Source organism: Crocuta crocuta, unplaced genomic scaffold, assembly GCF_008692635.1.
Source record: "Crocuta crocuta isolate KB4526 unplaced genomic scaffold, BGI_CrCroc_1.0 scaffold290, whole genome shotgun sequence".
NCBI classification, from domain to species: domain Eukaryota; kingdom Metazoa; phylum Chordata; class Mammalia; order Carnivora; family Hyaenidae; genus Crocuta; species Crocuta crocuta.
The window spans coordinates 8417874-8440091 of record NW_027527429.1 but is presented as its reverse complement, the minus strand read 5'-3'; the positions used below and the strand labels follow the sequence as shown (position 1 = coordinate 8440091).

At 49.6% G+C, this 22218-nt stretch overlaps 1 protein-coding gene across 1 annotated transcript; it reads right to left on the bottom strand.

The window, feature by feature from the left end:
• Positions 1–1419: 1419 nt before the first annotated feature.
• On the bottom strand, positions 1420–15292 carry GPR55 (G protein-coupled receptor 55). The gene is made up of 2 exons (XM_077759039.1): positions 15242–15292; positions 1420–2577 (listed from the first exon to the last, which is right to left on the bottom strand). The coding sequence occupies exons 1-2, from the start codon at positions 15273–15275 to the stop codon at positions 1607–1609; spliced, it is 1005 nt and encodes a 334-aa protein (XP_077615165.1). The 5' UTR covers positions 15276–15292; the 3' UTR covers positions 1420–1606.
• Positions 15293–22218: the final 6926 nt, after the last annotated feature.

The following is a 22218-nucleotide window of genomic DNA, read 5'->3' as shown; positions in this document are numbered from 1 at the left end:
TCAAACAGGAAGCAGCTCTGCCTTCCGTCCTTCCTCCCCATCCTCCCCCCACCCCACCCCTTCACAGAGCCCCGAAACTTCGAGCCTTGGGTAATCAACCAGGCTCCGCCTCCGCCTCTTGGCAAGGTTTTATCTAAATCGCCCTCTTCTTCCGCCACAAGCCACCTACCTTCCGTCCACCCCTCGGCAGTAGAAGCCCCTTTCCGTCCAAGTAGGAAGTGGTTCTTTTCTTCCTCAAGATTTCCCCCTTTCTCACATTAGGTCTCATCCTTTACATCTTGTCCCATTCACTCCATCTTGCAAAGCCACCCCACAACTCATCATTCTAACCAGTTTGCTCTCTGAGGAGGCTGAGTCCTTGGAAGGCTCATAGCCGCCATAGCTCCTCCTCCTCAGGGCCACCTGAGAAGCCTGGTGCAAACCAGAATTCAGTTGTTTGGTCTCCAAGCAGAAACTGCAGGGTGCTCTGTGCCATCGAGATGGTTCCTCCAATCCCTGGCTGGTTTGTTTTCCCCCTTCTGGCCACTGGAGAGGTACAATTCTGTAGACAGCACCACCGGCAAGATTCAGGTGGGCAAGACAAATACAAGTTCCTTATTCTTCTCTGGCTGAACCAAATCAAGCCTGATTCTTTCTCGTCTTTCTTGATGAAATGGTCTAATTCACAATTAGACTGGTCTTGTCTGGTCACGTTCAGGAATTTCACCCCCTTCTAGGTTTGTCCCCACTGCCTCTCTTCCCACTGGGCCAGTGCTAAGGCTCCATGTCGTGGACACCATGATGGCAATGGGGGTGGCTGTCTTCTCCCAGCCCTTGGCCTGTCACCTTCCTTCCCCAGGTGTATCCTATTCCCTTGTGGCTTTCAGATGTCACCAGTGCCTTTCCACTCTGTCCCCAACTCTTCCACAAAGCATCCATAGCGCCAACATGTCCTGGTTCATACCAGCACCCCTCATTCTTCCACAGCCTTGGCATGGGCACGGGAAGCTTTGGTTGACTTCCTGGGTCTTTTTTTCCCATAGGAAACTGGTGGCTCTCTGTATGTTCTTTCTCTGCCTCGCTCACCCACACTTGCTATCATCTCTGTGAGGTTATTGGCCAACAGAGACCTGGAAGGGACCGAGAAGTACAAATCTGCTGGGACCTCCAAACTAAAAAGGAGCTTGCTACATCCCTGGTGCTCCATCTCTTCCCAGAGCATCTTCCACCATGACCAACCCTCTGGGGTCTCCCTCCTAACTCCTCTCTCTTCCTTTCCAGAATCTTCTAGTCTAGGGGAGAGCTGGGAAACAGCCTTGCTCAGATGGTCTCCTTCTTTCTCAATTCTTCTACCTCATGCTTTTTGAGCTTAGAAATAAGGAATTCACCTAGTTATCAGGTCCTTCAGAGACTCCCAAATACTGGGTGAATCATGTCCAGTTGCCTGCATGCTGGGGAAAGCTCTTTGGAGCATAATGAGCAAAGACAGTGTTCAATGAGCATCAAAAGGGAAAGCACGCCAGCAGATGTGCCACATTCAAACATCGTATCAGAAACGTTGGAATGGGATATCTGCTACTGGAGTTTGGGGCTGGGGTTTCCTTCTCCTGAGGAGGTCTTTCCTTCCTTAGATCCTGCTGGACGTGGTATCCTCAAGGACAAACTGGACCCTGGAAGGCCGGTGGGCCATGATGTCCATGCGGAATTCTTTGATAACAAAATAGTAGCAGAAGACGTCGAGGCAGCAGTTGATGTTGGACAAACACATGGACAGTTGCAAGAACAAGCTGATGTTCTGCTTAGCTCTGCACTCCACAATAAAGCCATTCCGTACCAGGAACTGCAAGAAGAAGCCCAAGTGGACCGGAAGAAAGGAGACCACAAAGACAGCCAGGCTGGCTGCAATTGTCCAGATGCAGGCTTTCTGCTGGACCCAGTCCTGGGTGAGGTCCCGACGGCTGACCAGGATGTGAATGCTCCTGGAGGAACAGAAACCCATGACACCCATGGGAAGAAGGAAGCCGAACACCTCGAGGGGGAAGAAGACTTTGGCACTCCAGGTACCATCAGACATGTTGTGGAAGCACATGTACTTTTCCACCTTCCCGTGGAAGCTGTAGATGGGGGTACTCCCAGCCCACACGAGGACCCAGATGGTGCAACAGATCGCAAAGGTCTTCCTGGGGGACCGGAGGTGGCTGACCAGGAACGGGTACTGGATGGCCAAGAATCTATCCAGACTAATGAAGCAGATGGTGAAGACACTCCCGTACATGCTAATGAAGTACAAGCACTCCACGAAGGTACAGAAGGAAGGATGGGGAGCCCGTATGTTGGACAGAGCCATCTTGAATGGAAGGGACAGCACCAGCAGCAGGTCAAAGACTGCCAGGTTGATCATGTAGATGGAAGTGGCAGCATAATCGGGCCACCTCCTCTTCAGGAAGGTGCTAAAGCCTCGGATGGCAAGCAGGTTGAGAAGGAGGCCCAGGAGGAAGGTGGGGATGTGGACGGCCAGCTGCATGGTTTTCATCAGCTCATCCACATTACTGAAGGAGCAGCTCTGGCTTCTGTTCAGTTGCTGACTCATGTTCTTTCCTACAACACCAACAATAGATTAGACGACGTTCCTCTCGCCGTCTACGCGTGACGGATCCAAGTGACTTTATCACACATTCGGGCCCATTAAATAACAAGTAGAAAATGCAAGAAACAATGACCTCTCATCCAGCTGCCCAGGTATAACCACTATTACCTTTTTATGTATATCATTCCAGACTCTCTCACACTCACACTCACACACATGCACGCGCACGTGTGTCCCTTTTTTGTTTTACAAAAATGGAATTGTGTGTGAACATCTGCCCTTTTTTTCAACCATAACTCCTTCTGTTAAAAGTTAGCAACAACCATGNGCAACAATCAACCTGGCGCCTGTGTGACTCAGTCAGATGAGCGTCCAACTTCAGCTCAGATCGTGATCTCACGGTTTGTAAGTTCAAGCCCCATATCAGGCTCTCTTGCTATCAGTGCAGAGCCTGCTTTGGATCCTCTGTTTCCGCTGCCCCCCTGCTCTCTACACCTTCCCTGCTCACTCTCTCTCTCTCTCTCTCAAAAATAAATAAACATTAAAAAAAGAAAGAAAATAGTAACAATGACACAAACCTGCCCCAAACTGGCTTAAGCAAAGAGAATTTCACACAGCTGAGAACAGGAGAAGTAGGGCAGGACTGATGAGCTACCGCTTGATGCGAACTCAAATACTGTTTCCCGGACCCAGACCCTCTTTGCATGTGGTCCATCTGCTCTCCACCACCCGCATCCCAGAAGGCTGGACAGAGTTGACTCCACCCCTGCCCGACTGGTTGTTCGTTGGTTCAGGGATGGACATTTGACCCACCCAGAGGGACAAAAAGCAACAATAACTCTTACTTGGGTTTCTAGGAAGGGGGTTGGGGCTCTCTTGGTAGGACTTCAAGTTGGAAAGACATGGAGTCTAGAGGTGCTTCAGACCCTTCTTATATCCAGACAGAAAAATGGAGAAACATGGAAGAAAGGACATTCGCAGAGGGAATGAAGTGATGGCTTGAATTCTCCACAGGGCAAAGAAAGGCCTTTACACAGATGGACAATTAGAGCTGGTCTCAAGGACCAGAGGACCAAAGTTGCAGTGTGGCTGTGCAGGAAAGCTGGCTGTCAGCAGACAGGAGGGGATCACAAGTCAGGGCTGCCATTCAGGCCAAAGACGAGGGTCCAAGGCAGGCCCCGGCCAGGTCTCGCTTAAGAGCTGGCCGATGTGGGGGTGTGGGGGCAGGGGCATGCCCTAGTGGTTCTCTTGGTTTGGGCTCCATAACAGAATACCACAGACTGTGTGGCTTATAAACAACAGAAATCTGTTTCTCACAGCTCTGGGGGCTGGGTGTCCCAGATCAGGGTGCCAGCACAGTTGGGCTGGACCCTCTTCCAGGGTGCAGACTGCCAACCTCTCTCTGTGTCCTCACGTGAGAACAAGACTCTCTGGAGTTTCTTTTCTAAGACCACTGATCCCATTCAGGAAGGCTCCGCCCTCGGGATCTAATCACCTCCCCAAATGGCCCCACCTCCTAATACCACCCTCNAGTCCATAATGGTGGTCCTGGAGCAGATCAAAACCAGGAGATGTTCAGCCCAGGCCTCCGGAAACAGTGCTGCAAGAGAGAGAATTCAAATATGACCCAAACCCCACCCACTCTCCTCTGTCCCACACCCTTCTCCCCACATCCCGTGCAGATCTGCCATGTGGCTGGTCTGAGGCACTGGGTGTGCCAGGTCCTGGAACACATAAGGTCCCTGCATGTGGGACGTCAGTCACTCTAGGCCACAGCCTGCTCATCACAACTCTCCTGCCCTCAGTGACTTCCTGGCAGCAGGGGCTTTGGTCCAAACCATGGATGTGTCAGGGAAAAGGTGCCAATAGAACCAGTGACCAATGCAGCTACTAGCTGAGCTTGTGTTGTTCTACTGGTTTTTTAAAAAATATTTTTCTTGGGGCGCCTGGGTGGCTTAGTCGGTTAAGCGTCCGACTTTCGCTTAGGTCATGATCTCACAGTTCGTGGGTTCGAGCCCCGTGTCGGGCTCTGTGCTGACTGCCAGCTCAGAGCCTGGAGACTGTTTCAGAGTCTGTGACTCCCTCTCTCTCTGACCCTCCCCTGCTCATGCTGTCTCTCTCTCTCTCTCCCAGAAATAAATAAAACATTTAAAAATATATATATATATATTTCTTTATTTTGAGAGAGAGAAGGAGAGAGTCAGTGGGGGAGGGGCAGAAAGAGGTGGGGAAGAGAGAGAATCCAAGGAAGGCTCCCCACTGTCAGCACAGAGCCCAGTGCGGTGCTCAAACCCACAAACCATGAGATCATGACCTGAGCCGAAGTCAAGAGTCAGACACATGACTGACTGAGCCACCCACGTGGCCCTAGTAGTTTTTTTTCTAATTGAAAAAATATTCCATGCATTCAATAAGATATTCAGACAAAACACACACACACACACACACACAGAAAAGGGGAAGGAAAAAGAAAGGGAAGGGAAGGGAAAGGGAAAGGGAAGGAGGAGGGTAGGGAAGGGAAGGAAGGGAAGGGAAGGGAAGCCTCAGCTGTTTTTTCCGGAGGCAACCACAGTTAACAGTTCTGTGCATACTTTTTCCAGAAATTTTCCAAAGATAGGCATACACACACACACACACACACACACACACACACACACGATATTTCTTTAAATTTGGAAAATATTACACTCACAGCTCTAACCTTTGCTTTTTCACTTTAGAACATTTCTTGGAAATTGTTCCGCATCAACGTCTATGAATTGACTTTTTCTTCTTAATGGCACCGTTGTGTCTTGTTGTGGGGAGATACCACAACTCATTTAGCCAATAGCCTACTCATGAACGTTTAGGTTTCCTGCGGGTTTACTGAGGGACCAAAACTTCCACAACAAACACCCTGTGACTTATTTCTTTGCCGCATAGATCTGGATAAGAGAATTCCCATCCTGCTATTGTCTCTTAGTCAGTGTAACTCCTGTGGAAGCCTTTGGGAAGGAAGGATTTGGGTATTTTTAATAGTCTATATAGAATGCCGTTCCTGGGGCACCTGGGTGACTCAGTCAGTTAAGAATCCAACTCTTGATTGAGACTCAGGTCATGATCTCACAGTTCATGAGTTTGAGTCCTACATCAGACTCTACACTGACAACAAGGAGCCTACTTGGGATTCTCTCCCTCTTTGCCCCTCCCCCAATCTCTCTCTCTCTCAAAATAAATAAATGAACATTAAAAAATATGTAAAAGAATGCCATTCCCAAACCCTCTCTAACTGCTAGCAAAAAAGAATGTATTTTTATATCATCCATGGAGAACTATGTGTTAAACATTTTACATACGTTCCTTGATTTGGTGGCTTCCTTATGTTAACTATGCTTAGGGGTTTATATCACAAAAATTAATTATAGGAAAATTTATTTCTTCACATTTAAAGCTTTGGGCCCCTGAGGTCTGTGCAAAGAGCACCTCCTGGAGTTGTGCGGTGTAGACACCCCACCCAGGCATACCTGCTCCTGCCTAAGGACACCTGTCAGACACACAGGCTGGCAGGCTGCTTCCTCCCGACTAAAAATGCCAAAATATCCCCAGGCCTATCTCAGAAAATGGCTAGAATAACTTGGAACCAACAAGAGAAATTTCAAAAATGGTGACAAAAAGCAGGCATTTGGGGCGGGGGGCGGGGGGGGAACGGAAGTAACTAAATCCAGGTCTCACTGCAAAGTGTTGCAGCATCAAACAGGAAGAGTCGATTGTTTCAGAGAAGTCACCTTCAATAGCAGAAGCAGCAGTAAACCAAGAACCACAAGAATAAGAGCAAATACAAATTTGTGTCTAAAGAGATTCTCAAGACTGCAAAAAAGAGGAACTCGGGCATCCGTTTTCAGCTGGGTCATGCTGAGGCGCCCTCCACGGAAGAATCTACCACATCGCGGGTGGTGGTGACTACAACTAAAGCAGCCAAGAAAAAAAAATCAGTGATGCTCAAAGGTAAAACCAAACCCAACCCCAACATATGGCCGAGTTACACGAACCAAAGGGAGAAAAATGGTCTGACGGGGCTTGTCTGACTCAATTGCACCAGGTGTGTTTGGGGGAAAGATACAATTCAGCTCTCGGTGTTCTCCATTGTTCTCCGTTAGGAGGATCCTAAAGGTCACATCTGAATTACTGACAGATTTCAAACGGCAGCTTTTCAAATGGAAATCTTTGAAGTCAGAGAAAGCACTCTGTGGACTGGCAGAAAGAAATTAGGTTGAAAAAATAAAAGCCTTCCGGCTAACGGCAGGGTAAGCAGAGAATCTGAAAAATTAATCCTCTGGATTCCCTTGGAAAGTTCAAGGAAACCATCTTTTAAAAAATCTTCTTCAAAAAAAGAGCAGGAACTTCTCTGGAAGAAGATAAAAAGGCTCCAGCCTGCAGCAAGAGATAAAACAGTCTTTTTTCTCGAAGATGAGCCGCCAACAACGGCCGGTCCACTTGCGGTAGGAGCCAACACCAGCTCCCCGCACTTGACCTGTTGCCAGGGGCCCTCGATAGCTCCCGTTCCCGCCAACCCGGGGATGCACACCAACCCGTCTGTCGCACTGAGGTGGGGGGTGGGAAGCTGAGAGGCAGATGCTGAGACAGGATTAGACATTTGGGAGATTTCTTGGGACTAATGTCTGTGTGGGATAAAGAGGAGAGGCAGGTCTGACACCTGCGGAAGGGGAGGAGGGAATCTTCTGTGGGGGGAGAGGCAGTGCGTGGTGTGGGGTATGGCTCTTGCTGGCCCGACCACTGGGGAGTCCCTGAGCTCCGGTCGGCTGCTGGAGGAGTCCCAGGTCAAGCAGAAGTCACCCAGGACTGGTACCTCTGCCAGGCTCGGTGATTGGCTGGAAGCGACTCAAAGACCGTGTGGCCCCAGGGCCCCCATCACTGTGGAGCTGAAGGGGCCTATCACCCTGAGGCTGTCCTAATGCTTCCATTCATGTCAGAAGCTGGGTAGCGTGTGATGAGGAGTAGTGGGAACATTCCCAATTCCCATTCCCAACAAGACCCTCTAAATGTGTTCTCTTTCTTCAACAGGAATGGTGGATCCCATCGCCTCACAAGGAGCATTTGAACAGGCCCTGTTTCCAGCCTCGGATCAGGAAGGGAATAGAATTGAATGGGGAGAGGTCATGAGTCAAGCAAATCAGGCGTGTGAATAGGCCTGAAGGGGCCCAAGGTGACCTCTGTTAGTCACCGGCAGGCAGCGGGGTGCCTGAGAGATGGGCCTGAATCAAATAACAAAAAAAAGAAGATGAGAACTTGGATCAAATGAGAACTTGGATCAGAGAACTTGGATCAGTGGCAACATGTTTTGCCACATTTTGTGCAAAATTTATGGAAAGAGAGCCCCTCCCGGATGTTCCGCTCACATCTTTAAATGACATTAGTATCGAGCCCTACAAACATCTGTGAAGAAACAAAACCAGATTCCTTGGAAACTTCTCTGAAAAAGTAATTCATGACAGAAGAGGTTTGAGGGAGAGAATCTGGACACAAGACTTTCCTACCCAACTGGGTTGCTGTGAAGGTGTGAAGATCATAGAAAACCACCTGCAGATATGTGTGGCTTCCAAAAAGAAGTGGACTGACTCCAAGAGGCAGAAATGTAGACCTCCATGAGATTAATAACAACGAAGAATGAAAATATCAAGGTGGAAAGTTTAGGGCAGAGCATGAAAAGCTGGGAACCACGGAAGAGATTTCAGTTATGAAGAATATGGTTAAAAAAGTAACATTAAAAGGAAAACATCAAAATGACCATGAGATATCACCTCACACCTGTCAGAATGACTAACATGAACAACTCGGGCAACAACAGATGCTGGCGAGGATGCAGAGAAAGAGAATCTCTTTTGCACGGCTGGTGGGAATGCAAACTGGTGCAGCCACTCTGGAAAACAGTATGGAGCTTCCTCCAAAAATTAAAAATAGAACTACCCTACAAACCAGCATTTGCACTACCAGGTATTTATCCAAGGGATAGCGGTGTACAATTGTTTCGAAGGGGCACATGCACCCCGATGTTTACAGCACCTCTATCAACAATAACCAAAGCATGGAAAGAGCCCAAATGTCCATCGACAAATGAATGGATAAAGAAGATGTGATATATGTATACAATGGAGTAGTACTCGGCAATCAAAAAACAAATGAAATGTTGCAACTACGTGGATGGAACTAGAGGGTGTCATGCTAAGTGAAACTAGTCAGAAAAAGACAAATGTGATATGACTTCACTCATATGAGGACTTTAAGATACAAAACAGATGAACGTAAGGGAAAGGAAGCAAAAATAATATAAAATAAGGGAGGGGGACAAAACATAAGAGACTCTTAAATATGGAGACCAAACAGAGGGTTGCTGGAGGGGCTGTGGGGGGGGACGGGCTAAATGTGTGAGGGGCATTAAGGAATCTACTCCTGAAATCATTGTTGCACTATATGCTAACCAACTCGGATGTAAATTTAAAAACACAAATTATTTTTTAAAGTAATAATTTAACTGAATTTAAAAAATAAAATATAAAAGCAATAAATTCAATTAAATAAATAAAAGAAAAACACAATAGAAGAGCTCACTTAAAAAAGACAAGAGGTAGGGGAGCCTGGGTGGCTCAGTCAGTTAAGCATCTGACTCTTAATTTGGGTTCAGGTCATGATGTCACTGGTTGTGATTTCGAGCCCCCGCATTGGGCATGGAGACTGCTTAAGATTTTCTCGTTCTCTCTGCCCCTCCCTCCCTCCAAATAAATAAATAAACTTAAAAAATAATAACAAATTAAAAAAAGACAAGAGGTAATGCCTTAGAGTCAATTAACAAAGAGGGAAGGAAGAATATCCTTAGGGTGGTGGTAAGTAATAAGACATGGGCAAAGAAAATATTCCATAAAAGGAAATTAAAGTTATGGTTCTGTTTTTTTCACTTTGATAATTACAGAGAATGTAAGAGCTTTTTTTTTTTTTTAAACCTTGAAGTAACTAACCACGGACTATTAAAAACAGGATGCCTATCTTCAAAATCACCAAGGAAGATAGAAACAAACAAACAAATCAGACCATATAGCAAAGGAGTAAATAGACTGGAAAAAGAAATTGAGCAGAGAAATTACAATACACATAAAAAATTCATACTTTCTTTTATTAACTAATGTTTGTAGTTCAACTAGGAAATATAACTCTTTGTTGCCTATAAAGGACACACTTATAAGATACTTAGAAGACCTAAATGACAAATGTTTAGAGTAAAAGTCCTGAGATGATATAACAGACAAATCTGAATAAAAAGAAAGTCAGTGGTAATATTCATAGCCAGCACTGTAGAATTTAATAAGGCCACACATCAGAGCCAAGGTTATTTTACATTAATAAAAGAAAATTTATGAAGGCTGATAGAGTTATCTTATGCACCGAAAGACATTCTACACAAGTATATGAAGTATAGTTGCTAGACTTTGAAGGGCCATTGGCAAAGACAATATGTAGTGGCAGGCTCGAATATCCTGTAAATTTGAACAGATCCAGTAAGCAAGATATAAATTAGGAGGTAGAGTTATATAAACAATTGAATGAATACAATTTAATTAATAGTTTGGTTTGAAACAGAGAGATAACCTACTTTTTTCTCAAGTATCCAAAAAACAATTGCCAAAATGAGTGATCTGCCTACCAAGAACAAAATCCTTCATTAACAAAAATAAAAAGCAGAAATTATGTTGATTATATTCTGACCACAGTATATAGAAACCTAGGAAATTTTCTTTTTGTTAAAAAATGTTAGCATCAAGTAATATATGAGAAGAAAAGAAGAAAGAAAATACACAAATATGTTACATAAACGATGTTCTTTCTTGATGAAGAGAAAAATATATATATACATTTTCAAGACCCTCAATGACAAACAGGCAGAGGACACAAACAGACAGTTCCCAGAGGAGGATTTACAAAGACGTAAAGTTTAGCTCATCATTTCAATAAAGAAGCTGGTAAGGGTTCTGTGAAACAGTCATTGATATGCTGGTGAGTGTACACAGCTTCTTGATTTGATCATTCATAGTACAAGTCATAGAAATCGTATTAATCTTTCACCTAGCGATTAAAATTTCACCTTAAGTAAATTATGAAAAAGAAGGAAAAGTTGTGCACAGAAATGTGTTTATTTGCCAGCTGTTCTGATGGCAAAGACACACAAACTTTTAAGTGCTAACAAAAGCTTAATTTCACAAAGGTAAAGGTACTCAACGGAAAATTTTTCTGCCTGATTATGTTATGTTTATGCTGACTATGGTAAGTAAAACCCACAAACTACAGAACTATACATTCAGCATGACTTCAACTATGATTTTAAAAGCCCACACACAGGGAAAAAAAACCTAGAAAAAAATTTCCATATGCCAAACATTGGTTACATTCTAGCAGTTAGATAGTGGGTGCTTATTCAATCTTTTATCTTTACCTCGCGTGCGTGCGCGTGCTCTCTCTCTCTCTTTCTTTCTCTCTGTATATGTTTTTCTACTTAATTAGTGATGATACAAAAGCAATTTAATTTTTGTAAAGTCATAGTAAATACTAGGAGAAAAGGAGAAAAGTAAGAAGAGCTTTTGACTTTCCCTTAAAAAAAGAAAAGTCTGGGTGTGGGTTTGAGGCGCGGCAGGGGCGGGAGTGAGGTTCACACGAAATTTAAAGAAATGCATTGAATTCACCAGTGCTCAGCTGATGAGGCATAAATCTTGCGAGGTCAAAGATGAACATTTCAACGTGCCACATCTGAGAAACTTGGGAGCAAAGCATGAAGTGACAGAGAGAATTGGAAGTCACAGGTGACAGAGCAGATGCCACCTACGAGAGGAGAAACGGCAACAAAAACCTGATGTGTGATTTAAAAAAGAAAAGTTTCGGGGGCTCCTGGGTGGCTCAGTCGGTTGGTTGTCCGACTTTGGCTCAGGTCACAAGCTCGTGGCTCATGAGTTCAAGCCCCGGGTTGGGCTCTGTGCTGACAGCTAGCTCAGAGCCTTGAGCCTGCTTCGGATTCTGTCTCCCGTTCTCTCTGCCCCTCCCCTGCTCACACTCTGTCCCTCTCTCCTTCAAAAATAAATAAACATTAAAAAAAAAGAAAAGTTTCATCTGTCCACAGATCGGCCAATAGGAGAAAAGATCGATACAAAACACATTCAAAATGCTGGTTAACAATGGAGAGTGGATCAAGGGAAGGGAAGATATTTCAATAAATCTTCCCAAAGTTTGGACAGCTTTGATAGAAACGAATGTTGGAGTTGAAACTTAAATAATTTTCTAAATTGGATATTCAGGTTAAATTATCTTGTCTATTGTAAAGAAACACAAGGAAGAGAAAATTCACAGTAGAAGCTAAACACGAAAAAACTGCCACATCTCTACATAGACAGTAACCCTGTAGAGGGTTACAGAAATGTAACAATTATAATAAAATTATAATGCTTCCTAATAATGACAATACTCTCTATAAAAAGGGGCACTTATTTTAAAAAAAGATCAAACAATTCTCTTTTGCCAGTTAGAAACACAGAGAAAACAAAGAGACACAGACGGAGTAAAATGATAGGGTAATCTTGGGTTTATCAAGCACACAGAACTCTAGAAAAAAAGGGAATATGACAAAGTCATTTTTTTTTTAGTAAAAAGAACTGAGAGAGTAACACATAGACTTAACAAAGGTAAGAGTTCCAATGAATAATTAAAACATAAAACAATTTATGTTCCAATGTGCACAACAAAGAAATACATAATGGGAACATGCTAGAAATGCACAAAAACAGTAGAAACAGAAGCATAATGTAGGTAGAGCCCTTAAAGCTCCCTCTCAGAGTATCATCGATCAAGAGGACAGAGAACTTTCAAGCTCTGAGTAGCCCAATTAAAAAGGCAGATCAGTGAGGACTAAATCCTAAATCAAGGGACTATACTTTCTTTGGGAGAAGATCAAGATCTTTTGCCAAATTTATCCCATTCCTGGGCCCAGACTGCTACTCCAAGGCAATGGCAATTCTACCCTTTCTGTTCACAAACCACAAAGAAAGCACAACTACTTGCTGAGCACCATGATATTAATAATAGGTAATAAGTACTTCTATGCTTTCTCTTAAGTAATCTCTTAAATAATATGTGAGTCAGAGAGAAAATCAGAACTACGTCCCTGAAATATTGGAAAAGAGCAAATGTTTATACATGAAACACAGAGGCAGTCGCAGCTTGAAGAGAAATGCAAATTCCTAAGTATTCTCGCAAACACGAAAGACAGTGAGAAATGCTGGCAACCGGGCTTCATTTAGAGAAGCCAGAAGAGGAACACAGGAACACAGTGGTCTTTGCATGGCTTTGATAACCTGCGCCCTGAGAGCTGTCTCGCGGCTGGGGCTGCATGTGGACAGGCACGGAAGCCACAACCCGGGGGAATCTGTGGAAAGGACTAGAGTTGCCCATGGTCTATAAAATAGACACGTTAGCACCCTCAACAACTCAAGACAGCTCCCCTGTGCAACTCCACAGAATGGGCTCCGGGTGCCGTAGAAACAGGCCTGCCTTGTTACTGGAGGATCTGAGAGCAGAGTGGCCTTGCTATGTAGTGAGCTCTCTGTCACCAAGAGTATGTAAGCACAGGCAAGAGATCCATTTATCCAGAATGTTGTCAAGGGAATCCACACATATGAAAAGATGGTTTTTTTTTTTAACCCTGAACTGGAATTAATGTTTCCTAGTGTTTAGTAAAGAGGAGAGAAAACAGCCTGTGTGTGAAGAGGGACAGGTCTAGCGCTCCAGGGCTCCTAGTGGCTCTGGCTGTGGGGGTCTCTGTCTGGGTTCTCTCATCCGAACGGCACTGCCTCGCCCTGCAAATCGGGAGCCGGTGGCCTCACCTTGCTGGCTCTCTCACTAACGCCTGGCTCTGGGCGGCGATTCCTGCAGCGCCTAGACCAATGTCGCCCCTGAGGCAGCCTCAGGCCTGTTATGCACAGCTGTGCATCCAGACCCAGCCGTGTGGCTCAGAGCCAGCCAGCCCTCCTTCCATCAGCAGGTGGACTTTCCAGAAACACCAGCAACAGTAAGAATGGAAGTTCAGGAGGTTTGCAGGCTGAGAAGGTCCACACACCCACCCAAACTCCTCATCCTCCCCGAGCACTGTGGTGTGAGCCACCTACAAGATGGGGGAGCGGGGCAGCCATGGTTGAGAAGAGTTCGTACAGCCTGAGAAATGTAGTTTGAGAAGGAACACGCCCCTGGACCAGGCTCCTGGGCTGAAATTCCAGTCTCCTCTGGGGGTGCAGTGTGAACTCCCACAGTTAGAATATGAATATTTATTTGTTTGCTGTTAATCTGCCACTAACACCATAGTGTCAATAAATTCGTCTGTCTACACCTGAGCCGGGCTTCTGGGGGACACGATATGAAAAGGAACAGCACACAGAGGAGACAGAGCACATAGAATCTCCCCGACTCCAAAATTTTTCTGGAGCTGCACCCCAAGCCTGGCAAGTTGGAGTGGGGTTCGAGGAGCCGGAGGGCGGTCAGTTCAGGGACTTGAGATGTGGCTGTTACTGCCTGTGCTGAGTGCTCTCCGGTGGGAACTCAGTACATTCCTGGACCGTTGTTATAATGATGCCCATTTGACAGATGAAGATAGTGAGGCTCACAGAAGCTAGAGTCTACACAAGGTCAAACAGATGGTAAGGGGCCTCACTGGCCCTCACCTTGAGTCTCTTCTTTATCTCCCCCCACGACCAGCATCACCAGCAAGAGCCTCTGATATATCCAGGAGCCCCCAGATCCCCCTTCCTCACTTTTTGGGGTGCCTGATTCCACTTACCACCTCTTCTGTCCCCCTCAGACTCTCCCCTCCCCTCTTAAAAACCTCATCCCTTCCTTCAAGTGTCCACTGCCCCCATCCACCCCCATTACCTGACGTGATTTCCTACCGTGGTCAAGCGGGGCCGACCATGAGTGCACCGAAGGGGCACACAGAGGGAATAATCCAGTGATAATACATCACAGCGGGCAAAGCTTCCCAGTTGCTTACTGGATGGCCAAGCACTTCCATCACTGACTGCTCTCAAGAGCCCCATGAAGAGAAAACCATTATTGCTTCCCATTCTCCAGAGAGGTCCACTGAGGCCGAGGAAGTTACTCACAGCCCCGGCCTGCCCCGGTGCCTGGAGCACCTTGCTCAGGGGCTGGAGGGTGACTCCTGAGAGCGTGTGGTCTTGGGCTCTTGGTGCTTTCCAGGGCCATGATCCGGGAGGGCCAGCAGGAGGTGGTGGCACGCAAGCCAAGCTCTGCAGGGGGGAAAGCTCCCGGGCTGCCGGGCTGCCAACGGTGAGGTTTCCCCACCCCAACGAGATGCTGCAACCCTGAGTCAAACCGGGAGGAAGTTGAGGGTTCGTAGGAAATGTCACCGATAGTAGGAACGAACCAGCCCTTCGCCTGCCGCTGCTACTGTCACGGAGGCTGCTGGGAGCTGCTGCCTCCCCTTCCACCTGGGACGCGGAGTCCGGGCAGGTGTGGACGGAGCCCAGACCCCAAAGGGACGGGAGGCCTCGGGAAAGTCACCTGCCATCCAGGAAAACCAGGTCAGTCCGTGGCCTCTGTGTCTCGGGTTTTCTAAGTGGCCCAGGGGGCTGTTACCTGTTGGGGGGTCCGGTGCAGCTGAGTGAGCCATGGGCTGTCACTTGTCCTCCCAGATCGGTCACCAGCCTGCCCTGGAGATAACCACTTCCCTCTCTGGGGCTCAGCTTCCTTATCAGTGAAATGAGGGGGTGGAACCAAGATGCTTCACAAATGGCTCTCGCACCAGCCTCCGGCCGAGGGGCTGCAGAGGGGCTGCGTGGGTGTCCCTCCCCACCAAGCGGAACTAGAACAGGGCATGGGAAGCGTCTTCCCAGCGCGACGGTCTCACGCTTACACCTCTCGGCTCACTCAGCTTCCAAAACCCAGGGAGGAGGGGGTGCAAGAACGGCGGCGCGCGCAGAGGCGCGACAGGCCTGCAGAAAAGCTGGGTGTCACCGAGGACAGCCAGTGTCTGAAAAAGGCTGTCCTGACTTCCAGCCCCTCTGGTGTTCAGGATTCAGAACTGCCGCCCACACACAGGAGCGGGAGGCTGCACGCCTCGTGTTTAGGGACAGCCTGCAAGGCCTCGGACCCAGCCCGGGACACCTCAGTCCCTGCCTGTGTGTCTTCAAGGGACAGTCAGCAGGGCGGGTGTGGGCAGGTCCCCGGCCCTGGCTTCCGACGTCAGGCCTCCCCAGCAACGTGGTTCAGCCCTGGGCCACACAGCCCCCGACGGCCCTTCAGGCAGAGATTTTCCTAGTGTCTCCCGCATTCGGGGCTGGGAGACCGGAGACTCACTCATGGCCCCTGGGTGGCTCTCAGCAGGGACCCCTCAAAGACCCCAGCCACTTAAGAGAGTCTGGGCTGAAACACCCTGAAGGATTCAGCTCCGATGCCCGGGAGGGACCAGGAGACGCCGTTAGAGACCACAGCACGTGCTATTTTTACAGACCCGCTGTGACTTTCGGGTGCCTACAGGAATAGAGACTTCCCAAAGCGGGTCTGGGTAACCCATCCCAGCACACGGCCGCCTCTGTAGAAACGACAGCTGTGTGTGTCTGTGGGGAGGTGGCCCGGCCCTCCAGAGAGCATGGGCTCCCCGTCATCGGGAGAAGAGGGTCACAGAGCCAACCGTGACATCCTTTTAAGCTGTCACTGTATGTATGACTCCCATCCTGCCCGTGCTTGTGCTACGGGCAGAACCAAGTTCACTCCCGGGCCCGGGCTCCAGGCTGGCCTGGGAGTGAAGACAGCGAGGCCTCTGTAGGTCCCTGGCCCAACCTAAGCCGGCATGAGCGGGCCAGGCCAGGGCGTCGTGGGCGCAGCTGTGGAGGCCGGAAGGCTCTCGGGAAGGCGGCGGGGAGGAGCAGAGCCTGTGGCATGGGGACCCAGGGAAGGGGTCAGGAGAGTGACTCGCCACCCAGCCCCTCCTCAAAGGGAGCCTTGCCCACCTATGTCCTGGCTAGCCTCGCTTTTTAAATGACTATTTGTCTTACTGCTGTTGCTTTTGAGCTAGAATTTTGAGCACATGCACATGATCCAAATATGTACGTAAACACAGTAAGATGTCTCTGCCTCACCACTGGCCCCCAGAGCCCGTGCCCCCCGACCCTTCAGGGCACCCCTGATGGCAGCTTCTTCCAGGGCGTCTATACCAACATATGTACATCTGTGTTCTTGTTTTCTCCCTCTTTTAACACACAAAAAAATGGTCTTACGTGAGCTGTGCTGCATACAAATTATCTCCTACTCTTTCTTTTTTTTATGCACGTTTATTTTTGAGAGAGAGAGAGAGAGAGAAAGAGAGAGAACGAGTGGGGGAAGGGCAGAGAGAGAGGGAGACACAGAATCGGAAGCAGGCTCCAGGCTCTGAGCTGTCAGCACAGAGCCCCACGCGGGGCTCTCGGGGCTCGAACTCACAAACCCTGAGATCGTGACCCAGGCGCCCCGTCTCCCACCCTTTCTTGAAGAGCTTTGTTTATGACCCACCATCAGGGTGATGGTGGACCCCACCCCGGGCAGGAGGACGTGTGGGCCGGAGAGACTCTCCTCAGGGGTAGGCCAGCCAGGGGTTTGCCCAAGGCCCCACCCATGGCTCCCGCCCCCCCAGCTAGCTCCTCTCCTCCCCCTGCCCGGGCCCCAGCCCTGCAGAATCACAAATAGGAAGAGAGATTTTTTTTTCTCAGGAGAATCCTTAACCTCCCAGAAGCAGCCGGCCTGGTGTAGACCACTCTGTCACCTTCCAGAACAAATCAGAGGCTTTGGGGGGCCCGGTGTGNGGCGGGAGGTCCTGCCTGCCTGCCCGCCAGCCGGGAAGCCCACAGTAGGGGGCTGGGATCTCCAACCTTACCAATGTCCTGGGGCAGCATCTGAGCTCCAGGAGCCACTTGCGTGTGGAGTGGCAAGAGGAGGCTTCAGCAGAGAAGGGAGGGCAGGAGAAACTGAGGACCGAAAGGCAGGAGAGGGGGAGGGGTCCAGCCCCTCTGTGCCCCGCCCCCCTCTGATCCAAAGTGTCAGGCTCTGCCACAGTTGTGTCCCCACGCTCGTCCTATGCATTGAGCCCGTACGACTGTACTGGAGCAGAGGCGAGGCCCTCCTGGGGTCTGGGCGAGTCCCCGAGGACGGCCCCCGGGTCACCGCCCCCCCCCAGCTGCTTGAAAAGACAGCTGGATCCCTAACAGCCACCCCTGCAGACCGAAAACGCTCAGCCCCACTTGAAAGTGGGCACCTGGCAGCGAACGAACGGCTTCAAGGTCACACCTCACAATATGGAGGCAGGGTGGAGTGAAACACACCAGGGGGCAGCAATCCTTTAGAATTCACCCCTTCCCCTCCCACGCGCCCCCTCCGGCTCTCACTGGAAATGTAGCCTTGAGTTACGGCCTGAAGTTCTGGACAACTGGGTGTGGGCTTTCCTTCCGTTTCCAGGGCTCTAGTAATTTTTTCAGAGCTCCCTGCTCCCTGCATCTTCCTGCCTGTAGCCATTTATGGCCTGAATGGGGCCCCAAGTCCCCCTGAGCAAAGGCTGTCTTCAAGCCAGAGGCCGAAATTCCACAGCCCGCAGAGAGGGTCCTTCACTGAAGGTTATAAAGACCACGAGGTTCTGGAAAAAGATGGACACCCAAAGCCTCCCCTCTTGCTGAACTCAGGGGAGGAGAGGTTCTGTGGTTTACACAGGAGAGGCCAGAACTTCCAGGGAGCCTCGGAACGGCTCAGGACTCTCAGGGGATGCCCCTAGGGTAACACAAGAGCTTCTAGTCCAGGCCCCCCAGTGCCCTGTAGGGGTGCAGAAGTTTCCAGGCCTTTCCTCTGCTCCCACCTGGCATTCAGGGCTCCCTGCCACTCCTGCCTGGGTCTTGGGGCTTCTCTGTACCTGTCACCGGTCAGAGGCCACAGCTACCAGGCTGCACTTGTATGTTTCCTGAGGCACATGTGGAGGGTTGGGAAGGGTGGATCCTTTTGAAATAGTTTTCTCTTTATGTTTCCTTTTTTTAAATGTTTCATTATTTATTTTTGAGAGAGAGAGACAGAGTGCAAACAGAGGAGGGGCAGAGAGAGAGGGAGACACAGAATGCGAAGCAGGTTCTAGGCTCTGAGCTGTCAGCCCAGAGCCTGATGCGGGGCTCAAACTCACAAACTGTGAGATCATGACCGACCGAGTGAGCCACCCAGGTGCCCCTACGTGTTTTCTTTTGCATAAACTGCACTAAGTCTTTAGCCCACGTGTCCATGGGGAGTTTAATATTCCTTCACACTTCAGTTATTAAACGTCTATCTTACTTTTCCGGACATGTTTTCTCCCCACACCACCCCTTCCCATCCCTCCCCACATGCACACATTTTTATATTTGTGTTGCTGCATGGAAATTGCCGATTTGGGTGTAATTGTACGTTCTTTTGTTCCCATAAACTGCCTTGGGAGCTTCAATAATGTGTGTATCTTCACTCCTCCACAGTTAGAGCAAGTATGGTATTCATTTTCTTCCTGGAAATCTTTGAGTTGATTTTTTTTAGCCTAGGTTGGAGGGTTAAAAACTTCTCCATCACCAAGCACCTGGCAGGTCAGAGCTACAGGGGTCCCAGCACCCCCACACCCACCTCCCTGGAGTGAAAGAAATACTCTCGTTCTCAAGCAAAAGCCCTTTGTCCCAAGCGCCTCTTGTCCCCACCATCTGCTTTCTCAATGTCACCTGCCCGTCACACCACTGCTCTCACCCCAGCCCTGCAAGGGGACCTCATAAGTGACAGAGACACCACCCTCCACCATTTATATCAGAGTCCTAAGGATCAGTCAGTGGGCGATGCACTCTATAAATAAAATCAGCACATTCTCCAAACCGCCTATGAGATATAGACTATCAGTAGCTTCATTTACAGGTGGGGAAACTGAGGTGCAGGGAGGCCAAGTCACAAGTCTACAGGTGCCCCAAGAGCACAGAGCAGAGCTGGGGTTGGAAAGGGTGGCATTCAAAATGGCTGTCTTAGAGCTCTAGCATCTCGGCACAAGTTCAGCCCTACCCCAGCCCCCCACACCCATGACCCCTTTGCCCCCAGCTTCACAGAGAAAATCTGGCGACTCAAGCATGCACCTCAGGCTCTTTGTCCTCAAACCAGTGCTGCCTGCACCCAGCCAACAACCGCAAAGTGCTTCTGCAGCTTAGAGGAACTCACCCCCACCTGCGGCTCGCCCCACCTATCTCCTCGGGGAACCTGCTCCCTTAGGCCGCCGCCGCTGTTTCGAAGAGGTGTCCTCAGGGCACAGACAATGTTAGCAGATGTTACGAGAACAAAATTCACCCTCTCCTTGCTGATTTTGAAGGTAGGAAACTGTTCCTGAATTCGGTGGATCCTTGTTCTAAGGTGACCAGAAGTCTTAACTTATGTATTAAATAATTTTAAACCCATGGAGAATTCTGTAAAAGTGCATTAAATTCCATCATGGGAGCCGTGTATTGTTATATGAAGAGAAGGCTATTATGGAAGGGGAAAGTTTTCAGTGTTCGTTAAAATAATTGGATCCGCACCTCTTCTACGTGAGGATCAATGAGTAGGAATGAACACAAGGGATGAGGCCCCGAGGCCTCATCTAAACCACACCCTCCGAGTCCCCAACTTAAGATGGAAATGATAAGGACAGCCTCCACAGGCAGCCGAATGTCCAGCACCTTCCAGCTGCCCGGGTGTGTCTGCTGTCTGGCTCTCGTGCTAGGTCATGCCCTCCAGCCTGACCCAAGACTCCTGACTCCATTCCCAGATCCCACTTCTTTCTAGTTCCTTGACAAAAACACACCTATTTCCAGCCCAAGCGCTGCCTCTGAAGGCCTCCGTCAGGGCCTCGGTTTCCTCATCTCTACAATGGGCACGTGTGTGCTGCAGGCAGGGCTACTAGTTTTCCCTCTCAAGAATTCTCTGCCTCTGGGGTCACAAGGACAAATCCTCAAGCAACAGAGGCAGACAGACCTCAGATTCCAGAACCCCGGGGTCGGGCTCTCACCTGCTCACTGGCAGCAACGAGGAAAAAGCAGCCCTACTCTTATCCTGCTGCTCCCCCCGGCACTCCCCCTTTCCCTGTCCCTTCCCTTGCCTCTTCCCCCCTACCTGCTGCCCTCCAGCCCCGCCCCTGCAGGCCCCCCCTCACTCTGAGCCCCTGGCCCGGCCCTCCTTCTGCTGGCTCACCATGCCCGGCCAAGCTCCCGCCTCTCACCAGCTGGCCCCCTCCTCACCTGGACACTCTAGGAAGCCCCCATCCTCAGAGTGAGCTCTCAGCCACATGCGGTCTGGCCTGGGTCACCCGGCAGGGGCCCCTCCTCGGGATGGGTCCACAGGCCAAAGAAAACATGACAAACAGCTCTGCCCCTCCAGGCTCTCAGGCTCACCCCTGGGAAGGGTGGCTGGGCTTGGGGGACTCAGGGTATCTTTCCCTGCAAGGCCGTTCCCCGCCCTGTGGCCACGCGGGGCCCCCCGCATTCAGAAGGGGCAACGGTGCCCTGTGCCTAGTGTACACCCCGTTCTCCAAGCCAGCCTCCCCGGGAAACAGCGATCAGGGCTTCCTATGGCAGAGGGGGGCTGTGGCAGCGAGAGGAGGGGTGAGGCCCTGCTGTACGGTGCTGGGGCATGGAGGCTTACAGGGAGGGGCAGGAAGGGATGCCTGATCACCAGGTCTTCCTACCCAGGCTGGGCCTCAGAAGTCCCGGCCTTCATTTCTGAGGTCATGCCTACAGTCACCCCAAAGCATTTGGCCATCTAGAGGAGCTAGTCACCCCCTCCTCCCCCACCCCCTTGCCTGCCCAATTTGTCACCTGGGGTCAGACACTTTCCTCACCAGCTTGATAAACTCCCTTTCACTGCCAACAGCTCATTTGCCTTCAAGGGGCACTGACCTTGGAAGTTGGGCTGCCTGTTTGGGGGGGCCCTTCCCCACCCGGGCTCTTTCTCCTCTGAACCTCTTCACACAAAAGGCTAATTGCCTTCCTCCTCAGATGACAGAACTTGGTGCCTTCTGACACAGCTCTTGCTCTAGAATCACAAAACCTCAGTCTGCAAAAGGGCCAGGACCTCTCCCACTTCTCTCACCAAACCAAGTGCCACAATGTCAAAATCAATGCTTGGGTTCCGAAGCGTTCTCTCAGCAGCAACCCCCTCCGCGCCCCGGCTCCATTGACTTTTTCTGCCCCAGGACCTTGGGGAGGTAAGTGTGGAAACCAAACTGAGGTGACCAACAGCTGTTACCAGCCCGAGTCTACCACCAAAAACCCCAACCCTAAGTTCCTGGTATGAGGGAAGGTGGACACAGGCCAAAAATAGCAGGAAAACCCTGACTTGGCCAGTCTGGGGGTGCTGAGCAAAATCTCGAGACATGCCCCAAACCTTGGGCCCCACACAGTGCACTCAGTGAGGATACTTCCTGGGCAAAAGCCAGCTTCCCCTCAGGAGACCCCAGTGCTGCCTGGGATGGGGGCTAGGGTGACCAGCTGTCCTGGGTGCCCAAGGTGGGGACCCCTGGGATACCGGATCCCCCAGACCAGTCCCTGACAAGCACGGAGGAGCTGGCCACC

What these genes read in the sequence shown, in the direction of transcription:
- GPR55 (XM_077759039.1), bottom strand. Translation starts at nt 15,275, where the DNA reads ATGGCTCACTCAGCTGCACCGGACCCCCCAACAG. An exon ending in TGCACCGGACCCCCCAACAG is followed by an intron (nt 2,578 to 15,241) that starts GTAACAGCCCCC and finishes TTGGTGTTGTAG; the next exon opens with GAAAGAACATGAGTCAGCAA.